Source organism: Astatotilapia calliptera, chromosome 22, assembly GCF_900246225.1.
Source record: "Astatotilapia calliptera chromosome 22, fAstCal1.2, whole genome shotgun sequence".
Lineage (NCBI taxonomy): Eukaryota > Metazoa > Chordata > Actinopteri > Cichliformes > Cichlidae > Astatotilapia > Astatotilapia calliptera.
The window spans coordinates 13,148,671-13,166,615 of record NC_039322.1 but is presented as its reverse complement, the minus strand read 5'-3'; the positions used below and the strand labels follow the sequence as shown (position 1 = coordinate 13,166,615).

Below are 17,945 nucleotides of genomic sequence, written 5' to 3'. Positions count from 1 at the left end.
TTTTAAGAATGTTCCAGATTGTTGAATTGGCCACTCCAAAAGCCTCTGGTATCAACCTGATAGGTTTATTTTGGTTTTTCAGCATAATGGTCTCCCCCCAAACTCTTTAAGTCACATATTTAAAGAGTGAGAAGCTGCAAAATATAATTTCAACACTTTTAATCAACTTCACATATTACGTCTGCTTCATGTCAGGAAACAGTAAGAGAACATGTGTCACCTGGCCAGGAAATTGTGTATGAGCTCATTCTCAAATTACTTTTGACCTTCTGGAAAAAAGAAAGCATGTGTGTAATTAGTAAACCTCACAAAGTAAAGCTGAATGCCTGCATGTCAATCACTTCTTGATTGTTTCGGTTAGTACAGAGGCAAAACTACAAAAGCTGCATCTTTTTCGTGCAAGATATCGAGTTAAATCAGGTACGTGCACGGTGGAAGTACAATGAATAAAGAAACCCAAGCACTGCTGGCTCTGTTTCACTTACCTCACTCTAATAAGCCTGTTTGAGCTTTCAGCTTTCTTTTTTTTCTTCTTCTTTTTTTTAAAGAAATATGATGCTCATCACACCAACACAGATTCACTTGCTCACCAAGTGGTTCAAGAGAAGGCCGGTACATCTCTGATGCCTATAGATTAAGCAGCAGGTAGGAAAAATTAAGCTACAAAAAGAGATTTAAATACTTGTTGCTATTTACAGTGAAACAAAAAAAAAAATCCAAAACATTTCCACTAACCAGGTAATCTAAATGTTTACAGCTCAAAAGCTTTATGTGCATCTCCTGAAGTGGAGTAAAGTTTTAACAATGGCAATAAAAAAAACTGGGGGAAAAGGAACACAAGTTCAGAAAGTGGCTCACCTTTTCACTAATCCCCTTAAATTTGGGTCATAATACATTTCAGTCAAGTAAATAATTGTTATTCTTATCATGTTTAAAAATTTTGTTCAGTAATATTCATGCACACACAGCACAAAATCCCACACTTTAAGTTTTACTTCCTTATGTCAGTTCGTTTCTGGGTCATGGATTTTATTTTCCTCACCTGTGGGGTTTTATTCAAAGGAGCTTGCAAAGAAAAGCGTCTGGACTTCTTTAAGTTGCTTGAAGACGTTTCACCTCTCATCCGAGAAGCTTCTTCAGTTCTAAGGTCAAATGGTGGAGAGTCCCAGATATAAACCTAGTGGGAGTTTCCCCCCACGGAGGGACAAAAGGACCCCCTGATGATCCTCTAATCGCCTGAGCCAAGGTGTGAAACTGGGTGTGGGTCCCAATAGGGCTTTGGAGCGTGATGTCACGGGGGTGGGCGTGGAAAGGATTTTGGCCCGATCCGCCATTTTGGGGGTCTAGCGCAAGTGAAAAGGGAGCACACACAACAGCCACGGTTCGTATTTGCTGTGTGGTCGGCTGCAATGTTCGATCGCACGACCGGCAAGAGAATAAGGTTGAAAATGGTTTATCTTTTCATTCTTTCCCAACCTGGAAGCAGCTCGTGTATCGATGTTAGCAAACGAAGGCGTCCAGCCTGGAGAGCAGCTGTGAGACGAGCTGACGTGCAGTTCTCTTCCATCTCCAAATATCTGTTGGTGCTCCAGACATTTTCATTCCGGTAAGTTCTATATGTTCATATCACTCTTTATAGCCTATTAGTTTCATTTTCGATGCGCTCTGAGGTCGTAGCAAATTAGAACAAACATCCTACTGAGTGATTTTGCAGAACTACCTTCTATTTATAGAGTTGCTAATTATTTGCCATTATTGCAGCAAACCAGCCGATGAAATGGATGAAACATCATGACTGGGTTCCAGCGCTACACAAGGGACCTGCTTCAAACAAACCACCATGCCAATCAGATTACTTCTTCCATGTGAGGGTGAAGAGGTGACCCTTCTGGATAAGATGGTGAAGGTTTGCTGCGTTTAGTGAACAGTGTGGTAGTAAAACCAGGGAAAAATGAAACCTGCTCCTGTTAAATGTTCTTAAGTCTTGTGCTGTTATTTTTTCAAAAGATACAGTAAATAAAGTAATGTTAGTAGTGGGTGATATCATGTAAACACTCATGATTTGGTGTAAACATTTTGTCATTTGTAAACTGTAAATGATATGGATTTTACACTGTTACTGATGTGATGCTCTATAAAGTGGTTTTAATTTAAAAAAAAAAAGGCAAAATTATTTTGTTTCTTTATTCAACTTTTGAACAGCGGGACTCAGTCAGTACATATTCAGTAAATGCAAATTATTTACACAGCAGTGCACTACAGGCATAAATCTAGACCCCTAGATAAAACATGGCATTATAGCAGTGACAACTCCTCCACAGTAGCAGGTGGGATTTTTCTGTTTTGGGGACGGCTCCTTTTACCGGTCACTACAGATGGTCTGTTTATGTTTTGATCAAGAGCCTTTTTTGGGCAGCTGAAGAGAAGTCGTCTCTCTTATGGCCAACCTCTGGCTGTATCTTGGTCATATTACCAGGCAAAACCCAGTATGCAGGTTCATCTGTAACAGTCCTTGTGCCACGGATCAACACTGTTCCGTCTACTTTAGACAGAAGAGCAGCGACGTGGGTGCAGGGCTCTGCAACTCCGGCCATACAGCTGCAGTGGGCGACTTCAACCTTCCCTGTGATGCTCACAGTGACCCATGGCTGCAATGCTGGTTCATTCAGTCTTTGAGAGAGCAACACCTGAAACACACACAGACAAAGTTCATTTAAAGACAAGAACTATGAGCCAAGGCCGACACAAATGTGTTTTATCTACTTTATCATAAATGTAACAAAGTGTCTAGAAAGTTAGCACATACATGTAATTATGCATTTCTTTATGTGTCCATCTATAGAACGCTGCAGGTTATAGTCTAAATCTGTCTGTTCTCTGTCAGAAACCTGCCTGCAGAAAATGAACCTAAAGTATGTAATGGAAGGATGTCATCACTTTAGAGATGGAGAAAGCATAAAGTGACAATTATGAATCACTTAATATGATAAGGAGATTCTGCAGGTCATTAATCAATGTATAAAACTAAAATAAAATGTATTTTTAGTGACACAGGATACAAATATGGAAGCAAGATGTATAATTAGAATTATTTATAATAAACATTAATAAATCATTGCAATTTCTTTAACCATAGAGAATAACTAAATCCTTCAGGACAATGTCACATCAATGCACTGAACTCACTATGTTATCCACCTAACAGCCTCCACATGTTCTCACTGTAATTTCCCCTCATGAATGAATTTATGCTGCACTAATGTGAATGTTTGCAGGGAAATCAAACGCATTTCACTCGCAGTACTCGAGCTGACTTACCTTTGTTTGAATGACGACTTGTACGCGCTGACTCCACAGATAAGGTATGAAATATGTCAGGCTACGTCAATAGCGGTTGGTCTTCAGGGTTTCTACTCCACGGCCGTATTTCATACGGGTCCACATTTCCAATGCACGCTATTTTCTGCAAGTACCGCCGCTTCGCCTCTGGACGCAATCGGTCTCTATACAGTCCATTCTCGTTTGAGCTGCTTTTAAGCATCTTGTAATCGTTGTTCCAACACAGTGTGTTTGATTTGATTCGTAGACCCCGAAAATGGTGCCGCGCTCCCACAATGCATTGCGGCGTGACGTCAACTCCAAAGCCCTATCAGCCAGAGTTTCAGGTGTGTTCATTGTGAAACCTGGCCCCACCTTATCATGCGAATTCCTGAGGTCAGATGGCCCAGGATGTGAGTGGGTGTTAAGGCGTCTGGGAAGGGAACTCAAAACTGGATTACAGATGGCAGAGAGTTGGTGTCGTAAACCACCGCCTCTGTTCAAAGATGGTCGCTCACAGTGGACATAGATGGCTTCTTTCACTCCTCTTTCAAACCATCTGTCCTCTCTGTCCAAAATGTGAACGTTGGCATCCTCGAAAGAGTGACCTTTATCCTTAAGATGCAGATGGACTGCTGAGTCTTGTCCTGTGGAGGTGGCTCTTCTGTGTTGTGCCATGCGCTTGTGAAGTGGCTGTTTGGTCTCTCCAATGTAGAGGTCTGGACATTCCTCGCTGCACCGTACAGCATACACCACATTGTTAAGTTTGTGTTTTGGCGTTTTGTCTTTCGGGTGAACCAGTTTTTGTCTGAGCGTGTTGCTGGGTCTGAAATGTCATGCTTGGAGAAAACTCTCCTGAGTTTCTCTGATACACCGGCTACATAGGGGATGACAATGTTGTTGCGTCTGTCCTTCTTATCCTCCCTCGCTGGTGTCTGGTCTTCTTTTCTGTGCCTGTTTGCTGACTTTAAGAACGCCCATTTAGGATAGCCGCACGTTTTGAGTGCTTCCTTTACATGCGTGTGTTCCTTCTTTTTTCCTTCAGGCTTAGAGGGAACATGTTCTGCCCGGTGGTGTAGGGTCCTGATTACTCCAAGTTTGTGTTCCAGAAGGTGATGGGAGTCAAAGAGGAGGTACTGGTCCGTGTGTGTGGGCTTCCGGTAAACTTCGATGTTGAGTTTGCCGTTCTCTTCAATGTGACTCTCCACCATTTGACCTTAGAACTGAAGAAGCTTCTCGGATGAGAGGTGAAACGTCTTCAAGCAACTTAAAGAAGTCCAGACGCTTTTCTTTGCAAGCTCCTTTGACTACGATGACCTGGATGACTGAGAACCTTCACAGACATGTGAGGTTTTATGTTTACTGACCACAGATTTGTTCTGTGGTTGTCCTATTTTTTAAATAAATGCATCTCAAAGACCAAGATACAAAAATATATTTTATTTAGTTTTTGTATACAAACAAATGAGACGTACGTTAAAAAAAAAAAAAAAAAAAAAAGATAGGACCATCTGGTCGATCACTTGAAGCGAATGATCTCCTGAGTGGCCAGTCTGATGAGCTGGTTGAAGTCAAACTGGATGTACTTCCTCCAGTAACGTCTGTCTTTGCCGTAGGTTTGAGCCGGATAACACGGACTGCCTGAAACACAGGTTGGATTTATTTAGCGTTAGTTTATAGAAGTTTTTACTTCAACATCCACAGCTGATGGATCAAAGGCCAAACAGTGAAATTCATACATGAGAAATAAATCGCACTGTCAACTTCTCCTTAGTTAAATATCAATGCACAATTACTATTATTAGTTGTGTTTAACTGTGGCTAATAACAAAAGGAAGGCTAAAGATCAAGGTCTATAATTCTGGGAGGTGCTGGATAAAACTTATTTTAATAGAAACGTGCCACCTCAACCTTTTTTCAGGTTGACAGCCAAAGAATCCCAAAAGAGTAAAATAAAATTCAAATGTAGGAAAATGTGAGAGCGATTATCCCTGTATCTGCGGTTATTACACTCTTGCATAAATCCAGATTCAGGTTAGTGTCAGACTGTACAGCTGAAACCCTAATGGAGGTCTTCATAACTTTCTCGTCTACATCACTGCACTGGTGTCCTCTTTGGTATGTTCAGAAGTCAGCTGCCAGAGATCTTACCTGCATCAAGTCAGATCCTATATCTTCTTTAAAAATCCTTCTCCTCACTTATCAGAACTTCTCCTCCCCTACACCCCATCCCAGACTCCGAATTCTCCTGATAAAGTCGTGCTCTCGAGTCCCCACAGAAAGTCTTCAGTCCTTATGTGGGGACTGTTCCCATCTGGGATTTGTAACGCCCCGGCTTTGGAAATTTCAACAAGTAGTTAAAATGTCACCTGTTCACGAGGTTTTTTGTCTAAACGCTTTGGGTTCTTAAAAAGATATGTTATAAACATCATGTTCTTTCTGAGAACTTATATAAATTAAAGATAAAAGATAAGTGTAAGGAGGGAGTTAGACTTTTGAAATAAAGAGCCCATTGGTCAGCTGAGAAGTGAACATGTGATTAGCTGAGCACAGTGAATCTCAAACTGTTTGGCACTTCCAACGCAAGTCATCTCCCGAGCCCCCAAACTTCTCAGCTCCTTATTTTCTTAGCTATTTATCCCAGTTTACAGTTGTAGTGAGGAGGGAGTCCATCCAGTACAACATACAGCCTGAACACACTGACAGGTCAACACAAAGGCCTCTCAAAACCTTTTTTCTCTCTTTTTTTACATAACACATAAGTAATTTCGTTCCATGCCTTGACAGATAATCTATAGCAACAATTTTCTGACGCTATCTAGCTTATGTTTGTACACTTTGAACTATTAAAATCTCAGCAAAACTGAAAAGTCCTAAATTAGCTCTCTAACGACCTCTAGAGGTTTATAGGTTCGCTGCTTTGGAGTTGATGTTCTGACAAACAAAAAAATCTGTGACCAACTATTCACAACAGACAGGCTTCAGCTTTTTTAAGTTGGATAATTTGGTGCCATTTAAAAGGATACATTCTGAATATGTGTAAAGGTGAATGTAAACAAGCAAACACCTCCACATTTATTGTAAAGCATGAAGTACTTCAGTGAGAAGGGTTGGAGAGAAAAATGTTCTGGTCCAAAAAAAGAAAAAGAAAAAAAACTACCTGCGCTTATGCAGGTAAATGTGTGTGCGCATGTGCGTCCTCACCTATGCCATGGAAGATACGAGCGACAGCCCTTCCAGAAAACTTCTCGTCACTTCGGTTGGAGAGGAAACTTCTGATGTCGGCTCTGATTTGATCCTCCCAGTCCAACAGCTAAAACATACAGAGGTAAGCCGAATCGTTCACAGACTTCACGTTAACTACAACTCCTGAAAAGTTTTCTACATTATTTGTCTTTGTAAAACCTTATATTTGTCGAGCTCCTCGAGATCAAAAGGTTTGAGAGCGTGGTCCCCGTCCCGCCTCTTATCAAAGTACTCGGACAGAAGGCTTTTTAACTGCAAACTGCGGCTCTCGTCCAGATCGTCTACACAGGACAGTACGCTGCAGAAGGCAACACTGAAGCACAGCAAACACAAAGTCAAACACCAAAGCAGACAGAGGGTAACTGCACGCAAAAAGACAAACGGTCAAAGCTAGCCAATACTGGAAAACAGGCTAGATCTTATTTAAGAATGTGTTTGTTTTAATTAGTGGATAATCCATAAAATCAGCGGATAATTAAAAAAGCTTAGCGTACCTCTTGAAGGCCTTAAAACAGGCCGTCAGCTGGTACAGCTGCGTTCTCTCTTGGTCCTGCACTCGTTTATGGAGGAACTGACAGACTCTGTCTATCTCCTCATCGCTCAGGTCGCCATAGGAACGAAAGTAGAACGAAGGACTGGAGAATTCGACGAGGACGCCGCTACGTCCCCCAGCTGAAACAAAAGCATTTTTGACTGATTATTTCTACTGCAGCCCAGCAGGAAAAGAAGGGAGACATCCAACAAGCATCTCACAGAACTAAATTTAGACTCAAGGTTAGACCCTAAAACCACAGAGGGTCGATCAGAGAGTGACACTGACGTTAGAAGGCAACAGGGCATCCCTACATGTATAAGCAAGTTGTACTTTTTATGGGCTTTTAGTAAAACTTTAAATTAAACTACACTTGCAAGGAAAATACATATAAAAGGTCAGATTGTCTTAAGAACACAAACTGATGTCAGGAAAATTGTAGGTACAGTAAAAGTATCTATGGCAGCCCGTTTCCGCCTCTCATACTCTCAGTGATGTGAGACCCTTCTGAACCGAATTCAAGGCAGCTTAATACTTTTTAAGGTCTTCTATTACTAAATGTATGTTAAAGACATTTTCAGACTTTATAAGGGCTGAGATCCTCCCTGAAACATTTTCCATGGCGACTGCCTGGATTGTTATTGCTGTGAATGTGTGGATACTAAATCGATACTAAATGAAAACAAAGCAAACATGAACTCATGAACAAACCTCTATCGGTGCTCCACTGCAGCTGCCTGAGTCCTCTCTTCACGAGAGGGAGCTGCCATCCCATAGTGTCCGCGACCTCGACAACATCAAACTCAAGCTGGTCGCACTGCTCCACCCGCTCGCCCGCCATCCGCCGCCTGGCCAACACCACAGCGATCGGAGGACAACTGCAGAGAAAAGACAAGTTTAAGACGTCTTAACAGTAACATTACAATCACAGACGCACACGTTCATGTGCCCGGCCAACGTTGTCATACATTTTAGTGATTTTCTGGAGCTGCCTCAGCCCATCGTAGCAGCTGACTTTACACACAGACAGAGTGGGGTGGAGCAGCTCCACGAAGCGCTGTGGGTGCAGCTCCAGATAGCAGAGCAGCGTTTCCACACCTGGAAAAACATAAAAAATGTTAAAATTTCAAAAACACTGGGAGTAGTTGTTGTTTGCTGGATTTTAGAGTGTTTCTTGGGAAATTTAGGTTGAATTTCTGTAATCTACACGATTTGTTTTGTTCTGTTAAACCAGATAAGAATAAATACGAGTGATTTTATTAGATGGTTTTCTTATTTTAATGCAACGTTTGCTCCAGTTGTATCATTTTATTTGTTTTCTAAATTCATCTGTTTGAGCGTAATCTGGTCATCAAACTGTTTTGGCTTTAGCTTTTTGGCCTTTTGCTTTCAGCGGATTCAGCGCACGAGCCACTAAACAACCTGCGTGGATGAGATCAGGCTTAAATTCTGTCTTAACCTCGAGTCAGAAATAATTTTTAAAATGTTTAAAGATTTATGCTAATGTGCTTTCCGTGTACAAATCAGCCTACACCTGTTCATTTTACTGTCTTATCAATCAATGTGATTTTTTTAGTGTACGTTTCCACTCACCTTCCTCCGTGATGTCCAGAGCCTCGATGGTCTCTTGGATGGGAATCGCTCGTTCGTGCGTGTGACAGACTCGCTCTCTGGGCCAATCACAGCGCTCCTCTTCTTGGTCCCTCTCCCGGTTATCTCTCTGGTCTTCTGTCTGTTTTTTCATCTCATCCTCATTTCGTTCCTCTCTTTTATCGTTGTCTTCTCGGATGGCTAGCCCAGCAGAACTGAGATCTGATTCCTTGCAGTAAAAATAGTCATATTACCAAAAAAAATTATGTACTAAAAAAGTAATTATGAAATTAGCATTTCATTATTTTTTTGTTTAAATTTCTCTATTGTGTGAAGCGATCAGAGACCAGTTCCCACTTTACTTACAGGTGCAGCAGCAGGTTGTGATTCATCTTTGTCTGACATGTCTTGCTGAGCAGAAGAATTCATGCTGCTCTCCTGATCGCACACATCCATCACCTCCAACAGCTCAGAGTCTTCAACATCCTACACAAACACACAGACACACAGTCCTTTACTTCACAGAAAGTTTGAGTTCTACAGACAAAGACATTTCTTCAGGCTAAAACACACTCACAGACAGACGAAGGAGGAGTTACCTTGAAGAGTTCCTGCTGTTTCTGGTGTATCTGTTTACATTTGCAAGCTGGGAAAACTTTCTGCACCAGTCTTTTCACCGTATAGTAGTCCACTGTGTCTGCGTAGATATGGCGACGGAGCTCATGGAGGTCTCCACCCTACAATCACACACAGAATGACATGATATTATTCGTATATGCAATATACACTCACTGGTCACTTTATTAGGTTCACCTGTACTGCTCCTTGTCAGTCCAAATATCTCATCATCAGACAATCACACTCAACACGACAGCAACTCTATGCATTTTTCACATGCACACGTTCGGTTGGAACCTGCTGAAGTTCAAACAGAGCACCAGAATGGAGAAGAAAGATGATTGTTGGTGGTGTAACAGTGTGATATTTTCATGGCACATTTTGGACCTCTCATTACCCACTGAGAATCACTTAAACACTACAGTCTACATGTGTATTGTGCTGACCATGTCCATCCCTTTATGACCGGGAGCATCTCAACTCCTCTCTCTTACTTACACAAACATTTTATTACAAACTGATTGTGAATATGACAGAAGGTTCATGATTCCACTTTCTCTCTGGTTTATTTGGGGTCATTTTATCTACACCGACACAGAACGCCCCCAAAGATCATTATTTATAAAGTATTTAAAACGGGATTTGTTTGAAATTGCCAGCTGACATTGAGGAAGTTCATTTCTTAAGCACAGTCGACCATCACAACAAATGTGTACAAAGACCTATTTTTTCCAAGAACTGCAATCCCACTGCATCAGTACTGCTTTCTGTAACTACATCATTGACGTCAGTAATGAAGAAAGTAATCACAATTTTAAGACTCACCTCCGGGTCCAGGAAAAGGTGACAGTGAGCCGGCTCTCCATCTCTTCCTGCCCTCCCAATTTCCTGAACGTAACTCTCAAAACTCTGTCAACAAGAAAAACAGGATAAGATGCCCCAAAACAGACTAAAAGAGAAAGTTAAAAAATATTTAATGTATTTTCAAGTCCAGTATGAGGAGACACGAGTCAGGATAGATCCGAGCACTGCCCACCTTAGGCATGTTGTAATGGATGATACCACGAACGTCAGATTTATCCAGGCCCATGCCAAACGCCACTGTGGCCACCACGATCCTGAGCTCTCCGCACATGAAGTTGTTCTGCACGCGTCGCCGCTCTGACCCCGACAGGCCGGCGTGGTACGATTCAGCCTGCCATTTCAGTGGTTTACGAATCTTCTTCCGAGCTAAATACATAAAGGACAAAACCACAAAGTCATGGAGACTGAAGGAAATAGACTTCACCTGTAATTAATGTTATCTTAAGTTATGTACCACAGATTTCCATAACACAGCATAGGCTCCACATACATATTTCACTTGTTCCCCCGCCATATCAACTCTCTCCTTACTAGTTTTTAATTAATCACATTTTTAAAAAACACTTACCCAGTTCTTTCTTTCTCTGCCCTACAGGGTTGTTTTCTGACCGACTGCTGCTGCTGCTCTTCTTGTTTTCTTTTAACAGCACCCCTTGAAGGCAGGTTCGGAGAAGTGCCGCCACACGCACCGTCTCCTCTCTTCTGGTGCAGTAGACGATGATCGAGTCAAGACAACCAAACCGATCACCTTTCAACAAGGAGACTAAAGCCTAAGACGACAATTGCACACATTGCAAACTCATTTTAGTAAGAGAAGGACTCTTGGATCTAGAACTACTAAAAATCCACAAATAAATGTCAGTCAGGACACAAAAACACTCATTTGACCTGATCCTTTTCTCTATCCGTGGACACAGAAAGATTCAGGTTTGGAGGCACAGCTGCAGATCTGACAGCAATGCCGGCTTGATCACTGATTTCCAGATGTTTAGCAATGTCCAGAGCAGTGGACAGAGTGGCTGTAGCTGTGAGTCCTAGCAAGCATCGTACTCCCAGACGCTCTCGTAACACCTACAAACAAGCACTGTATTAAAGACTTAAAGAGATAATCAAGAGTGATACCACTGTTCTAAAGAAGCCAGTTTACATAAATTTGACAGAACTTTTTACTTGTTTCAAACTGGAAAGTTCAACACAGTGAGTTGTTTGAACAAGTAGCAGAATTAACATCACTTGTGTTAGAGTACAATTATCTCCAGAAATCATCAACCCACCTTGCAGAGTCTTAGGTAGCAGGGTCTGAAGTTGTGGGACCACTCTGAGACACAATGAGCTTCATCTATACAGGCGAAGGCCACAGGAGGGAGCTCCTGAGCAGAAGGAAGACACCCTGAACCTGAACCTCCTCCCCCAACAAGGGCTTCTGGAGAGAGCAGCAGCAGACATACCTGGCCTGACTTCACCTGGAAAAATAGCAGGAGGTGAATACAAGGTATGAACGGAAAATAATCAATGATATAGTAAAGTTTCAAATAAGCATAGAAGTCAATTAATTCACGCCTGAAATTAGAAGATAAGGTGCTGTAGAAGTCGGCAAATCGCAAGCAGAAAGATGAGGAGGGACAAACTACACATTTTGACTTTTTGTGGAGAAAACAGCTGTTACTTCTGTGCAGAGGTGTGCGAGCATATGGAGCTGGGACCACATCTGCACACACCTTGATCTGACTGATTTGAAATTCCAACTCTATCTGATTTAAGACCATATGTGGATATTTGTATTCACACTGGCATAAAAAAGGGCATCTGAGTGTCGCAGAATATTTAAAAATAAAATAAATAAATATGTTTGTATGACTAACTATCTTAAACCATTTATTTGCATCCCAGCCAAAGAACTGGGACTGCAGGAGAAGAAAGACTTGCATCTAGTGTGACTGGATTCATGGATCCAATAAGAGGCTGTTCATTTTTCAATGACATTAACAAAGAAGCTGTAATCAACGTGGCTCAGTCTCACTCATATCTTATTCTTGATGCACTTCCTTTTACCTTTTCTATCGCTGCTTCTCGCTGTTTCATTGTCATATTGGAGTGGATACAGGCCGCCTTCAGCTTGGCTGGCAGGCCAGACAGCTGCACAGAAACACAAAAAGATATTCAGCAAATACATTCTCAACTCTATCATTAGTTTAGAGAAATTAGATTTGCTCTGTGCCTACAGCCATCAGGTGTACAAGTGTTTACCTGGTCGTCCATTAGAGAGACGAGAGGCGATATGACCAGAGTGATGCATTTGGATCTCTGAGCATAGAGGTAAGCTGGGAGCTGGTAGCACAACGATTTGCCCATCCCTGTTGATAACACTACGAGGGTAGACAGACCTAAAGGTGGAAACACACAAACATGTACAGAGAGATTGTAAATTAGCAAATGAGTGTGTGCAGATGAGCTCATGAGTGTGCTCACTACATACCCGACAGGATCCTCATGATGGCTTCCTCCTGTCCTGGTCGAAATGACTGATAGCCAAGATCTCTTAGAGCCGAATAAACATCTTCATGTGTTTCTTAATATAAAGAGAAAAATCAGTTCTTAGGCCAGTGTACTGTATGTCTATTTTTCAGATTTCATGAGATCAGTGTGCAGTCCTTACCCTGGACTTTTCCATCCTCTGTGAGCTCATAAAGCGGCTCCATGGGTGGAGGAGGAGGAGGTCGTTCATAATCGGGGCGAATCACATTCAGCAGCACTTCATCTTTACGCTTACTGTCCACTTCCTTTTCCTGATCATTCTGCTCCTCTTTAAAAGTGGATGCTGCCACTGGAACACACAAACGCATCAGGGTCTAAACGCGCACGACTTAGGAACACAAAACATCTGTATTTGACAGCTTCGTTACTTAAAACAGCTCAAATTTAAGCTCTAAAAATAAATGTGCACAAATTTACATGAACAAAGTGTTAAAAACTTTTTTCCATTAATGAGCAGATGTAAACATACACCTCCAGTCTATGTGTTAGCTGTAGAAAACATAAGGTTAATAACTGCTCTTATTGTAAAGTAAGAACAGTTATTAACCAGATAAAAGATAAAACTAAATTTCACATAATGTCATGAATATGATGCACAAAGTAAAACTTAAACAGTGCATTTATGACACTGGAACTATGCAGTCATGCATAAGCCGACTAGTTCTGTCAGAGAGCGGCATGCAATCAAGTCAACAGATGTACCCTGTGGCTGAGGTTGTAGTGTCCCAGTTGCCCTGGCAACTTCCTCCAGGGTGGGTAATTCAAACGGCTCCTCCTCAACCGCCTTCTCGTCAGCAACAGGAGGTGGAGGGGCTGCAAAACATATCAAAACTTTTAACAGACCTGTGATGCTGATTTCTAGCTCTGAAACTTTATTTTTGGACTCTAGCAGAGCAACTCCGTCATCCTTCAGATAAAAGACGAACTGAAGGGCGTCGCTGGAGCTTTGAAGAGAGCTCTTCTCTCTTTACAGCCACCCTCCCTACAAGTAATCTTTTTGCTAACTGACTTCCTCTTACTATGGGTGTGACTGCCGTGTTGACGACACTAAGGACTGTCTAGAGCATTCTGAAGGAATCACAACAAGGTGAGATATGCGTTTAATAATAGTTATTGTTGTTCCTGCATCACCTCGCCCTTTGCAGTCAATAGCCCAGTGTCCGGTCCCTCCACATTTGTAGCAGGTGTCACCCTGTCGACTGAGGCCCCCTCTGAAACCCCCTCTGAAGCCCCCCCATCTTCCTCTGCCAAAATATCCCCCACCTCCACCGAAACACTCTCCCTTCAGCTGGAACTTCTGCATGTACAACTGCAACACCAAGAAGACATTTATGACACCAAGAAAATATAAAAAATGCATTTTAATTACTCAGTTTGTATTATAACAAGGACGTGTTATACATGATATAAGCATAAACTCTTTGAGAAAGTGTGCGCTTCTTCTCACTTCTTTTTGATATGTAAACCTAAAAAAATAGGCCTTAAACTTTCATGCACAATGATAACCACACACACACACACAAACAAACAAATAAATGTAATATACCTGTCTGCGCAGAGCAATCCCTCTCAGGGCATAGCCTTTGACATGAGATTTCTTCTTCAGGTTTATTTTCACAAAGTTACCCTCGGCTCCTTTTGCGACTCTGTTAAAACAGGAAAACAAACACATGTAGAAACCTTTCAAAGACATTCTGCTTTCCTCACATGCACTTTGTCCTACCTGGCTCTAGCAGACTGTGCCCGATAGATTTTGTTAACTCCAAATTCTTCTTCTATGTCTCCAAACAAGTTCTCTTGGGGCATCTAGACAGAAGCAAAGCTACATCAGATAATCTTATATAAGCTTAAAATAAGACATACAATGCACCCTCCAAATCCCCCCTTGCCTTTTTTGGTCCCTTGGTTTCTTCCTCTCCTTCACCCTCTCCATCACCTTCTTTTCTCTTGCTTCTCTTTTTCTTTCCTGCTCCTCCGTGAGCTGAGCTGGGGCTAACGTCAGAGCTCTCCTCTTTCTTTCTACCACCTCTCCGTCTCTTTTTTACTCCTCCTTCTTCTGTAGTGTTTCCCTGCGTGTCACCCACTTCTCGCTGCCTCTTCTTCCTCCTATTTTTTGAAGCTTTAGTTTTTGGACTGCTTTCATTGTCATCATCAGCTGTTATATGTGATGTCTGCCCTCTTTCCATCTCCTCCTGTCCCTTCCTTTTCTCTTTGCCAACCCCTTCTTTCTTGCTTTTTCCAGAGTTTGTAGCACTAGTAGTGACTATTTTATCCCCTGTTACACTCTCAGACTTTTTACCTCTTCCCATTTCTAATGACTCCTGTCTTTCTCTCTCTATATCCATCTCTTCCTTTGCTTCTCTTTCGACTCCTTGCATTTCCCCTTTTAATTTTTCTCCCTTTTCTGCCATCCCTCGTTGCTCCACATTCATCTCCTGGTTGCCTGCTCCAGGCTTCTCCTCTGCTCCCATCTCTCCAAACACCTGACACCTCTCTAGCCACTTCCTGTCCACAAGGCTCAGCCTGCTGGCAGGAGAAGGCCTTGCTCCAAGGCCTCTGCCTCCTCTGAAACCTCCACAAATCTGTGGACTTCCGTTAAAGCCAATTACACTTTCACCACCTGCAGAATCGGTACCTCTATTCTGAGTTTTTGATGTTTCAGCATTTTCTTTTACATCTCCTAAAATGCCTTTAGTTTCACTTCCCATAGTTCTGGCTCCTACTTTTGAAGCCCCTAAATTTCGCTCAGGGGATAAGGATGACAACAGGGTGGAGGATCTGATGGGAGAAGGACTTAAAGCAGAGGTAGTGAATTGTGAACTAGTGTCTTTGCCAATGCTACAGCTACCAGCAGAATCTGCAGCTTCATCATTGTCCTGTCTGAACGTTTCAAATGGTTGAAACGGCTCTTCAGGCTCTGCTGGTTGGAGCGTCTTTGAAGCCAGAGATCCCAGGCAAGGATTCATTCTGTAAGCAAAGACGTGATAACAAGGAGGGCTCACATAAATCATCACAAAGTCACATTATTCAAGCTTTTTAAAGTGGCACAAGCAAAACAACTACTTAGTAACCATCTTGCTTGAACACTCAAAAGTAAAAGACGATATTGGATTCTCCAATATCCAAACTGCTTTATTTTGCAATTCATTCATCCTAATAGTAGTGTTAAAAACAAAAGCAATCAAATTTTTATAATAAAAATGAGAGAAATAGTATCTCGGGTATAAATTAAAATTAATTCCTTTTCCTTATTTTCTGGTTATATATATAAGTAATCCATATGAGCTAAAAGCTTTCACAAACTGAAAACCATCACTAAATTAAAGTCATTTTTTTCATTAAAGGATTTAGAAACAGTTATCCACGTCTATGTTATCTTTTCTATTCTTGTATAAAGGATTTCCAACTTTCACTCTCCCTTTCTTAATTCCAAATACAGCTGCTCGGCTCTTAAGAAAGAACAGCACATCACTTTGGTCCAAAAGTAAATTAGCATCTATGCTCACAAAATAACTTACTTATCACTGAATAACACTTATTGTTAACATGAAATGAAATTATTTTCCTTGATCTAATTACCTTGGTGAAAAGGGACTGAATTCAGAGTCAGTGGTTGTGGTCTTGGCAGTGGCAGCAGGAGAAGTGACGCTCTTTGTTCTTATAGTTTGTTCATCTTTCAAGGAGTCCAGAGGTAGCCGACCAGGACGGTGCATTTTCTTCAGTGACACAGGCCTCTCCTTCATTAATAATAAATAAATAACAGCAGAACAAACACATTATTATATAATGGCTACTTTGGTAATTTCCTAATTTCAATATCTCATTAGTTTATTTTATTGTTTTCTGTCCACATGTAATCCAGGGAAATGATAGAAATCATTGAAAAAATTAGCCTTAAATTATTTCTATCATTTGCATTATCTTTGTATCACAACACAACATGTAGGGAAAATGAAATTAACTACCACTGGTTAATGTCATCATCCTCACAGATGGTCATCAACAAGTGAATATGGTCCTTTTGCAGGCAAATCAGTCTTAGCACAACAAGTTGAATTAGGTGTGGTGATTCTCACCTTATTGATTGAAGACAAGTTGTTTTTAAGCTTTAGGCCATAATACTGAGAAGACGCCTTCAGACTGTCTCTGTCCTGGGATGTCAGTTTGGGAGATGATGTCGGCAATGCACTGCGGTTCAAGTGGGAACCCCAACAGTCTGACTCCTTCATAGACAGAGACAGAAAACAAAGCAACAGCCTCATTGAGAGATTTGTTCAGATATGTTAGATAGTTATTACATTTGAGATTAAAACACAAACGTCAGACAACGATGGACACAAAGAGAGCCTCCTCATTACCTTTTGGCTGTGAGTATGCCCATTGGCGGCCTCATTGCTGTTCTCTTTGGCTTGTTTTAAGCTGCGGTATTCTTTATACAAGTCTGCAAGGAAGACACCAAATAAATCATAATCTTCTTCGCTTATTTACACTACAGCTGGAAATTCATACTGATGGCGAGCACTCACTTCTGGTCTCCTCTGGAGCCCGATCAATGTCCTCCTGAAAAATGTACCATTCAGCGTTCATAAACAATAATACTAAAACAGGTAGCATGCTAACAAAGCTCGTTGTTGTTAACAGTTAACTCACCTTGTTGGGTTTTCTCTTGTGCTCTTTGACAAACCCCTGCTCCCAGTTTTTCAGCAAAACTTTCACGTCATTGTAGCGATCCATGCTGAGGTGGACAGGGCTGTTTTCAAACTGCTGTCGGGAGTTTTTGTTATAACATTGGCGTTATTGTTCTTTTTTCAAAGAAAGTAGCAGCGTAAGCTTATATGTTTATCCTCTATTAGCTGCTTTAGCTTCTTCTCACTCCAATTAACATCTCTGCCAGTATGGCAGATGACATGAAGACATTTTTGTGAAGTATACAGTAACTATCAAAGCTCCTTCCGCTGTGTTGTTTACGATTTTCCCGCGCCGGAAGTCAGCTTGTGTTGCCAGGTTCTTTCCTGTATCCTCCGATCCCACAAAATTGCTTTTTTGGTGTCAAACTATTGAGTTCAAGTATTATTTTTTTTAATCATTAATGATGAAATGAAAATATAGCAATGAAACAACAGCGCCTTCAATACATAGCTGTGAAGCACGTACATTTATCTTGCAAAACGTCAAATTTCTTAAAACTCGTCACCTCATTTGTCAAGCAGGCACTTCCGCTTAGTTTTGACCCGCCTTCATT

The 17,945-nt window shown here is 41.4% G+C and overlaps 1 protein-coding gene across 1 annotated transcript; it reads right to left on the bottom strand.

Moving 5' to 3' along the window:
* Positions 1–4,824: 4,824 nt before the first annotated feature.
* On the bottom strand, positions 4,825–17,848 carry recql4 (RecQ helicase-like 4). Its single transcript, XM_026157054.1, has 28 exons — positions 17,354–17,848; positions 17,230–17,263; positions 17,062–17,144; positions 16,780–16,926; positions 16,283–16,440; positions 14,593–15,670; positions 14,427–14,509; positions 14,250–14,349; positions 13,835–14,012; positions 13,406–13,516; positions 12,825–12,992; positions 12,645–12,737; positions 12,416–12,552; positions 12,221–12,304; positions 11,443–11,631; positions 11,057–11,239; positions 10,737–10,938; positions 10,341–10,534; positions 10,130–10,213; positions 9,286–9,423; positions 9,053–9,172; positions 8,690–8,915; positions 8,065–8,194; positions 7,808–7,974; positions 7,059–7,236; positions 6,724–6,877; positions 6,523–6,631; positions 4,825–4,959 (listed from the first exon to the last, which is right to left on the bottom strand). Exons 1-28 carry the CDS (start codon positions 17,435–17,437, stop codon positions 4,838–4,840), a joined length of 4,734 nt encoding a protein of 1,577 aa, XP_026012839.1. The 5' UTR covers positions 17,438–17,848; the 3' UTR covers positions 4,825–4,837.
* Positions 17,849–17,945: the final 97 nt, after the last annotated feature.